At 44.6% G+C, this 9,432-nt stretch overlaps 1 protein-coding gene across 1 annotated transcript; it reads right to left on the bottom strand.

Moving 5' to 3' along the window:
• Window positions 1–3,268: 3,268 nt before the first annotated feature.
• On the bottom strand, window positions 3,269–9,133 carry LOC124649751 (heat shock 70 kDa protein 6, chloroplastic-like). Its single transcript, XM_047189336.1, has 8 exons — window positions 8,562–9,133; window positions 6,767–7,019; window positions 6,195–6,274; window positions 5,350–5,492; window positions 5,168–5,266; window positions 4,812–5,001; window positions 4,119–4,517; window positions 3,269–3,999 (listed from the first exon to the last, which is right to left on the bottom strand). The coding sequence occupies exons 1-8, from the start codon at window positions 9,048–9,050 to the stop codon at window positions 3,595–3,597; spliced, it is 2,058 nt and encodes a 685-aa protein (XP_047045292.1). The 5' UTR covers window positions 9,051–9,133; the 3' UTR covers window positions 3,269–3,594.
• Between the last annotated feature and the right edge of the window lie 299 nt (window positions 9,134–9,432).

Below are 9,432 nucleotides of genomic sequence, written 5' to 3'. Positions count from 1 at the left end.
CACAACTTACAAACAGAGAGATACATACATGCTCGATGTGGATTTACATGTGAAATAGAGGCCACAACTTATCTGAAAAGATGTAAATCAAACATGCAATTGACAAAGTTCATGCATTCCGGTAGTTCACATCATAAAATTAAAGAAGTTCATTTGTTATAACACCAACAAACATGCACTCGCCGGTAATGAAAAACAGAGCAGAGACTTGTAAGCTACGAAAAAACCCACAGATAACAAGCATTATCTGGATTATGTTACTACATCAAAGTGTAAGCATGAACACCACCGCGTCATCACTGCATCAACTGAGGAAAACATAACTACACAAGCATAGGCAAATACCGAACTAAGCAAAAGAACATAGATCTGTGAAAACAAAATTCGTGGATAAGGATCAAAGCAAACCTATCAAAACAAAAATCCTACAGGGGAGAGAGACCCAATACCATTACCGAAGACAAACAAAGCGCGAGAATATAACGGCGGAGCCATCAACCTCGAGGATTTCACGTAGAAGAACGCCGAAGTTGTGCGACGGCCATCGGAAAAAACAAATCTGCAGATCAAGATAAAAAAGATAAGAGCAATGTCCGGATAGCATAGAAGAGACTGTGCCGCAGACATCGACGATCTGCGATGCACCAGTGGAGAACAAATTCGTCGATGGAGCGTCGGACACGAGCACGGAGATGAGCCGCCACCGTCGCCGAAGTTCTAACAAACGCATCGAGCAAAAGGGAGGAGCTCGGGAGCGAGCAAGGGAGGAAATCGCCAGGGAGGAGCTCGGGAGCGAGCAGGGTGGAAAACGCCAGGGAAGAGCTCGGGAGCGAGCAGGGAGGAAATCGCCATGGAAGAGCTCGGGAGCGAGCAGGGAGGGGTGGGGAGCGAGCACGGAGGAGGTGGGTAGCGAGCGGGAGGTGGGACACGTAACGGTTCGCTGTCTCGTAGGAAGTTCACACGCGAGCGGGAGCGGGACGCGAGCGGGATGTGGGACGCGAAAATATGAAGACTCACGGGAAGTTCGCATGCGATAAGTTAGGAAGTTCAGAAAGGGTTCGAGAATAGTTATTCTCGAACCGGTTCTAGAATAGCAGACCTATATATATATATATATATATATATATATATATATATATATATATATATATATATATATATATATATATATATATAGTACTAATTGAATGATTTGATGTTTGGTCCACACACTTATAAAGTATTTTATGCCATGATGTATGACATCTAGTTCAATTACTTATTGTTCACATTTGAGCTAAATTGGCCCAAGCTAATATAAATCCATATATAGCTTCAGGTCAAGATAAAACCTCAAATGTAGGAAGTGCACCCTCAAATAAAGGTCTACTGTATGCGAAATTGAAATTGTGGCAGTGTGCACCATGTTTTTGGTAACCCCTTCACACAAAAGACATATTTGGCTAAATGTGTGCACTAATATAATTGAAAAATGATAGTTATTGAATACGACACCTCTAATTATTTTATGCCATGCATGATTTATGACATCAAGTAAAATTATCTAAAGTTTGAGTTAAATTGGCCCAAGCTCAAATAAATCCATAGATAACTTCAAATCAAGATAAAACCTCAAACCTAGTAATTGGACACCATAAAAAGGTATACTGCTTGCGAAATTGAAATTGGGTAGTGTGCACTGTGCACCTTGTTTTTGGTTGCCCCTTCACACAAAAATAAACATTTGGCCAGCTTTGTGCACTAATATAACTGAAAAAATAATTGTTCGAACCACCTTTGGCTTGATTTCAAATCTAGGTGAGACAACCCACAAATGAAAATTAAATTGGTGGCAGATAAATAAAAGCACATTTTATGTGCGACAACCCAAAATGCACATATTTTGCAAAGTTAGCATTCGACCCATGTTTGTGCTAAGAGCATGTCTAACAGGCCCCGTATTCCTATGCCCCGTATAACGCTCGCATTTCGCCCCGTATCGAAAAATTGCTAACGGAAGAGCCATTCCGTCTAGCAGACCCCGTATTTCGCCCCGTATTTTCAAAAATTAAAACCCCAGGAAGTTCATTCACTGATCATACTACGGATCATACATATACTGCGATCATACCTACATCTATCCTACATCTATTCGTCAAGGATGACGAATGGGATGAACGCGATGGAGGCCGCCTCCTCTTGCGCCTCCGCCGCCTCGAACTCCCGGACGGCGGCGATGGCCGCCGCCTCCTCCTCTGCCTCCGCCCGAGCCTTCTCGGCGGCATCCTTCTCGGATTCGGCCACCGAACGCCGGAAGGCCGCCTCCTCCTCTGCCGCCTCCGCTTCCTCCTCGCCGGCTCGCGGATCTCCTCCGCTTCCTCCGCCGCTGGTGCTGCCGATGGTCGCCGCCCATGCCGCCTTCGACGCGCGGTCACGCTCCCAGTCGGCGAGCCACTTCTCGAAGGCTCTGCCGCTCATCGGCTTGAGCGGCGGGTCTTGTCGGTACGACCGCCCACCCGCGGCGAACTCCCGGAGCGAATCCGGCACGTACAACGCGCCGGCGTACCGGCACGCCGCACGGCGGCTCCCGGCGGCGGATCTCTTGCACTGGCGCCGCCACGCCTCCTCAACGGTGTCCGGCGAGCGGGATCGCTTCGATCCACTCGCCGGCGAGGCGGTACTGCGGCGGCGGGCGTCCATGCCGGAGCTGGGGTGGAATGCGGCGCGGGGGAGTGAGGAATTGCTCGCCGGAGCTAACTACGGAGGCAGCGGCGCACAGCGGAGCTAGAGTTGTGAGTGAGGGGTTAACCCCTCACTCGCACCTGCGCCCAGTATAAGTAGGGGGCAACGGGGCCGATTTCCTGAGGCCCATATTCCGCCGAAACGGACTGGTCCGAATACGGGACCTGCTAGACAGCCCATATCGCGCATGCCCCGTATCCCGCCGGAATTTTACGGGGTGGGTGGGTGGGTTATACGGGGCTGTTAGACATGCTTTTGCTTGCACTTTGACGGTGATGAACAGATGGATCGATGTAACCCCAGACTTCATAGCCTTCAGGCTGATGGCGCTGAAATTGTTATAGCTGAATAAAGCTCTCAGTTTTAAACCCGAAAAATAATATTTGATTAGATAACCTAACTGGGTGAAAATCGAAACAGACCACCTAGTGGAAATTGAAAGTCTATTTAAGTGGTCGTCGTTTGTGCAACATGTGCAGTAGTGAAAGCTGCTGCAATTTCCTCCCAGAGATAAGAACTGACAACAGTAGAACATAGTGAAAGCTGCTGCAAAGAACTGACAATTAAATAATAGTGCAGCCAGTTTGGGAGCAGAGGAACAATCCGGAGGGTAGACTGCCGTATGCTAAAGCAGAAAAATGGAGAAAATTCCCAGACGCTTTTATATATGTAAGCAAAGCCATCTACAGTACCTATTTGAAGTGAAAACCGAACTCTCCCAAGCTCAACTCAACCACCACCAAAAACTCCACCAACGGCCCGATAGGAAACAAGGTGACAATCTAACAAAAAGTTACACCCCAAATCCTACGCAAACATGTGGAACAAATTCTCATAGTCTTGAGAGATGTTCCGACCTGCCTACTGTTCTATTCATTTGCTGTCGGTAAAATCAGCATCTATAACGTCACCATCATCTCCTGGCTTCTCAGATGAAGCTGCAGAATCAGCAGCGCCATCAGCTCCAGGAGTAGGGCCTGCTCCGGGGGCGCCCTGCTGCTGGTAAAGGGACTGGCCAAGCTGCATCACTTCTTGGTTCAGTGCAGCCAGTGCATCCTTTATGGTCTGGGTTGATCCACCAGCAACTGCGTCCTGGAGTTCCTTAAGTTTCCCCTCCACCTTCCCCTTGACATCAGCTGGGACCTTGTCGCCGAGCTCCTTCAGTTGTTTCTCAGTCTGGTAGATGACAGACTCTGCCTGGTTCTTGGTGTCGATTGCGTCTCTCTTCTCTTTGTCCTCCGAGGCGAACTTCTCAGCTTCTTCAACCATCTTCTCTACCTGAATAGTTGTTCATTGATGTCATGTTAGTCCAAAGGATTAAAAGTGTTCAATGCTATAAAAACTGAGAAAAGTAAACTTGATAATCTGAGTGCTTCATCAATGCATATACTGCATACCTCATCCTTCGGCAATGTGCTGGCTCCGGTGATAGTGATGTCCTGCTTCTTTCCAGTGCCTTTGTCCACAGCAGCAACAGACAGGATACCGTTGGCATCAATATCAAACTTGACTTCAATTTGTGGAACACCCCGTGGAGCAGGAGGAATTCCATCAAGCCGGAAGCTACCAAGAGATTTGTTGTCCCTGACAAACTCTCTTTCTCCTTGGAGAACATTAATCTCCACACTTGTCTGTCCATCAGCAGCAGTCGAGAAGACCTCTGACTTCGAGGTGGGCAGCGTTGTGTTCCTTGGGATAATCTTGGTCATCACCCCACCCAGTGTCTCCAAACCTATAGACAGTGGCGTGACATCGAGAAGCACAATATCGCTCACATCGCCCGACAATACTCCTGCCTGTTGTCATTTTGTTTGTCAGATATAGTCATTATCGAAGTAATCTAGTATGTGCTATTTTAGAATATATATATAAGAGAGCACTGATTGTCCCCAGTGCTGATGCTAGCCACTTGCCACAAAATAGCAGCACTATCTACTAGGCCATACATATAAGTTCCTTCAGGTATTTTCACTATGATTTCTGTGTCTAGGCCCATATATTCGGCTCAAATTTAAGACAGAGTATTATCTGCTCACTATTTTTATGAAGTAAGTTAGCTAACTTTGAAGAAATAATTCTCATGAACTGACCTGCACAGCTGCTCCAAGGGCAACAACCTCATCAGGGTTGACTGTCACATTCGGGTCCTTTCCAGTCATTTTCTTCACAAGCTCCTGAACAGCTGGAATTCTGGTGGAACCACCCACAAGAATCACCTCATCTATTTCTTTAAGTGACAGCTTCGCATCTCTAAGAGAGTTGTCAACAGGTGTCCTCAGCCTAAAAGACGATTGTAAAATTAAAAAAAAGTTAAGTTTTGGCTTAACAAAATCCAGCTATGACACTCACCCGCTATTCAGAGTAGTTGCTAGATGCATTTGAAAAAAGAAACCAGGAATAAATGTATGCTTCCATCAATGCACTAACATGAGGCATGATACCATACCTGTCAAGAAGATCTGAGCATAGCTCCTCAAATTTGCCCCTGGTAATTGTTGTCTCAATGTGCTTGGGCCCATCAGCAGTAGCTGTTATGAAAGGTAAGCTGAAAAAAACCAAGAATAGGTGAGGAACAAAGATGCAAAAAACACAGTATTAGAACCAAATAGAGAGGCAGAGCAAACCAACCTAATATTTGTTTGGGTCAATGATGATAACTCCATTTTTGCCTTCTCAGCTGCTTCTGTAAGTCGCTGAAGAGCTTGCTTGTCTTTCAGCAGCTCAATACCCTCATCGTTTTTGAAGTTCCCAGCCAACCAATCAACAATTCTCTGGCAACAGAAATGATTTGTGAGAATATACAGCATGCAGAATCATAAAGATGCTGAACATTCTTGCTAACAGAGACCATGAGTAGTGAAGCACAAAAGGGGTAAGATTATTATGCAACGCAAGAGGTGGAGCTTTATTCATCTATTTGACCAAAACGAATACATATACGTTCTAAGAACTGAAGGGATGCATGAGCTCACTAGAGAACGGGCACAGATGTGTTGTTGATTGCCTAGAACCAGGGATCCAACGAAAATCAAAAGATACTGAGAACCTAACATGCTATTAACTCATTGTTCTCCTGCCTGTCCAAAAGACTAGAACAGGCAACAACAAAAATCATATGCATTGACTATCAAACTGAATAAATACAAAATCACTCTAAACAGTGAAGTGTACAACTTAAGTCATATCAACACAAATACTCCCTCCGTTCCATAATTCTTGTCGCAAATTTAGCTGTATGTAGACATATTTTGAGGATAAATGCATCCAAATCCACGACAAGAATTATGGACAGAGGGAGTAGTAACTGACTGCATTGCACATCCCCTTTGCATCATGACTACACATGCAATTACATAATACAAATTGGACACAAGTTCTAAGCCAAACAAATACTAGCAAATAAGATGAGGCAGACTGAACGACTTTGGAATCAATAATGCTGGCACGAGACAGATGGCCATATCAAGAAATACCTTGTCAAAGTCATCGCCCCCAAGATGGGTGTCACCAGAAGTAGACAGCACCTCAAAAACACCATCACCAACCTCAAGAACTGAAAGCATAACAGGAGATGTAATAAAGAACTGAGGAACTGAGATATGGTCAAACAGGCAATTCAACGTACAGAAATAACAACAGAACATGTTTCTACTGGCCTAGTATGGCCTTAATGTTGTGTAGTACTTTATGAGTGCCTAGAGTATATCTATAAGACAGAACTGTTTAAGAACTCACTATTGATCGAACACCAAAATGTTCTACCTTGTGCTAATATAGATTCCTAGGGCAATGATACAAGTTCTATGACCAATGTATCAGGATATGTTTCAGTGAACTGAGATAACACCAAATACATCAAAAATAAAATTTGATGAATTACCCATATCTCCACAGTACTGTACTTTTAGTGATGGTAGCTATTCTGCACTCTTTTATTAATGCACAGACATAAGTGTTGAAACTACTGCAGATTGCAGCAGTTACTGAGCATCAATTTCCCTTATAAAAGAGTATAAATAAAGATCTCAAAATTCAAAATATATACCTGAAACATCAAAGGTGCCTCCTCCGAGATCAAAAACCAGAATTGTCTCATTGTTCTTTTTTTCAAAACCATACGCTAACGACGCTGCAGTAGGCTCATTTATGATACGGAGAACATCCAACCCAGCAATGCGGCCAGCATCTTTTGTAGCTGTCCTCTGCGAGTCGTTGAAGTAAGCAGGGACAGTGATCACAGCCTTGGTGACTTTGTCATTTAAAAACTTTGACGCATCATCAACCAGCTTTCTCAAAACCTGGATAATAAGTGACGTTTAGAAACAGCTTGCGGCACAAACATAACTTGACAGCAAGGTTAGCACATGGGAAGTGAACCGAAGTTCAGAACATAAAGTTTTATTCATCTTTTTAAAACAATTTAAGCTAACAAGCACCATGGTTTTAAAGGCGTCCCTAAGGCGTCGCCTAGGTGACGCTTAGGCGTCAAGGCGCCCGCCCATCGCCTTGGAAAATCGACCGCTTTAGGCGCCTAGGCATCCAAAGCGCCCACCTAGGCATCGCTTAGGCGTCAGAGCATCCCCTAACCGCTCTAAGACGCCTTCAAAACCATGACAAGCACCCACATCACTAGCCACATATTATTTTTGTTGTACTCGTGTTCTCTATTGACTGATTGTTTACAATAATGTTCTCTGACAACTAGATGTAACGAAATTAGCAAACACTCCCTCAGTTTCAGAATATGAAGTGCATTGCCTCTCCAAAGTCAAAACTTGTACTTAAAATTTCACATATCCCCATGAAACTTGTTTCGGATTTGTCTAAATTTGGATGTATCAAGACAATAAATAGTGTCTAGATACATCCATATTTAGACAAATTTAAGGCATGTTTCATGGGACGGAGGGAGTACAACATTTTGTTAATTACAGATGGCAATACTAACAAAGCACTTTCTAGAACAAGCAGTTGCAGTAAAATTTATGTAACATAACCCACATAATATTAGATCAATTGTTGGTCAAAGCACAGATCTAGACTGTCAAAATTAACCTTGAATTTCAAAAGGGGGAGTGTTATGTTGACGAGAACGACTGACCAGTGACCAAAAGTTGAGATATTCACTTCCAATACTAACGTTGTCGCTTGTTAATTTTTGTTGCACCCGTGTTTTCAATGCTGATTGACTGATTGTTTATAATAATGTTGTGTGACAGCTAGATGCAACAAAAATAGCAAATAGGCCCTCCGTGTTTTGAATGTAATGTGTAATTTGACTCTTAATATCTCAAACTTTTACTTAAATTTCACATACAATATTTTGTTAATTAGAGATGACAATCCTAACGGACTACAATAAGCCCAGTTGCTGTAAAATTTATGCAACATAACCCACATAATATTAGGTAAACTGTTGGTCAAAGCACGGACCTAGAGTATCAAAATTAGACTTGGATTTCAAAAAGGGGGGACGTTGTGCTGACGAAAACAACTGACTGTTGGTAGTTGAAACACGAGCTTTGACCAAAAGTTGAGATACTATTCCATTCCAGGACTAACGCTGTTAATTCTTTTTTCTTTCGAAGTACTACAGTGTTGAATAATGTAGTAGCACACAGCTTGACACTCCGTTAGGAACATAACAAGTAAGCATGTAGTAGTAAGATTTAACTCAACCGTAGTTCCTTGATATAAAGTTACATTAAGTTCCAATTGAAGACAATAATTCTCAATTTCTACACCTAAAAGTCGATGAATAGGAACATATCACTAACATAAGAAAAAGCAATGACATCTTATCTTATCTGAGTTAAAAGGAATCGGTATTGGCTCTATACCTGCGCAGAGATCTCCTCGGCAGCGAACTGCTTGCCGATAGCTGGACAATCGAGCTTGACGTTGCCGTTGTCGTCCCTAACGATGCGGTAGGACACCTGCTTTGACTCCTCCGCGACCTCGTTCATCTTCCGGCCGATGAACCGCTTGACGGAGAAGAAGGTGTTCTCTGGGTTGACCACCGCCTGCCTCTTGGCGATTTGCCCCACCAGCCGGTCCCCGGCCTTGGTGTAGGCCACGACCGACGGCGTGGTCCGCGCCCCCTCGGCGTTGGTGACGATGGTGGGCTTGCCGCCCTCCATCGCCGCAACGGCGGAGTTGGTGGTCCCGAGGTCGATCCCGACCACCTTCTCGCAGGTGACCCGCAGTGGCCGCCACCGCCGGCCCCCGCGCCCGTACACAGCCGCCGCCGTCCGGACGTTGACGGAGGGGCGCCGGCTGCCGTGGTGGACGAAGAAGGGGGTCGAGGTGGGGAAGGTCGTGGTCGACATGGCTGATAGCAGCAGAGATTGGGAAACCCTAGAAGATTTGCGGGATTCGCTTGGGTTTTGCTGGATTGGGAAGAATGGCGAGAGGAGAGGACGGGGGAGGATAAGGAAGGGGGGAGGAGGGTTTTATAGGGTTTTCTTGTGGGGAGGAGACTCTGGGAACCAGCCTGTGGCTTCTCGGCCTTATTTGGATTTTCTTCGTTCTAGATGCTTCTATTGGTGAAAAGAGATGCTCCTGTTGGAAATTCTCATCTCAAAGTTACTATGACACTAATGTGCAATTTTCACATTTTTCCATAATTTATAAGCATAGGAAAAACAATCAAAAGCTAGATTCACTATTGATTTTTTTGCGAAAAAGGACATTGGTATTAAGAGAGAAATC

This window comes from Lolium rigidum, chromosome 4 (assembly GCF_022539505.1).
Source record: "Lolium rigidum isolate FL_2022 chromosome 4, APGP_CSIRO_Lrig_0.1, whole genome shotgun sequence".
Lineage (NCBI taxonomy): Eukaryota > Viridiplantae > Streptophyta > Magnoliopsida > Poales > Poaceae > Lolium > Lolium rigidum.
This window is presented reverse-complemented; position numbering and strand designations above follow the sequence as displayed.

Bases quoted from the DNA above. Each gene is read 5' to 3' on its own strand.
- LOC124649751 (XM_047189336.1), bottom strand. From the start codon at position 9,050: ATGTCGACCACGACCTTCCCCACCTCGACCCCCTTCTTCGTCCACCAC. The intron at 6,275-6,766 runs GTATATATTTTG...TTATGCTTTCAG, and splicing joins AGGCACCTTTGATGTTTCAG to TTCTTGAGGTTGGTGATGGT. The intron at 5,493-6,194 runs GTATTTCTTGAT...TTCTGTTGCCAG, and splicing joins GGGGCGATGACTTTGACAAG to AGAATTGTTGATTGGTTGGC.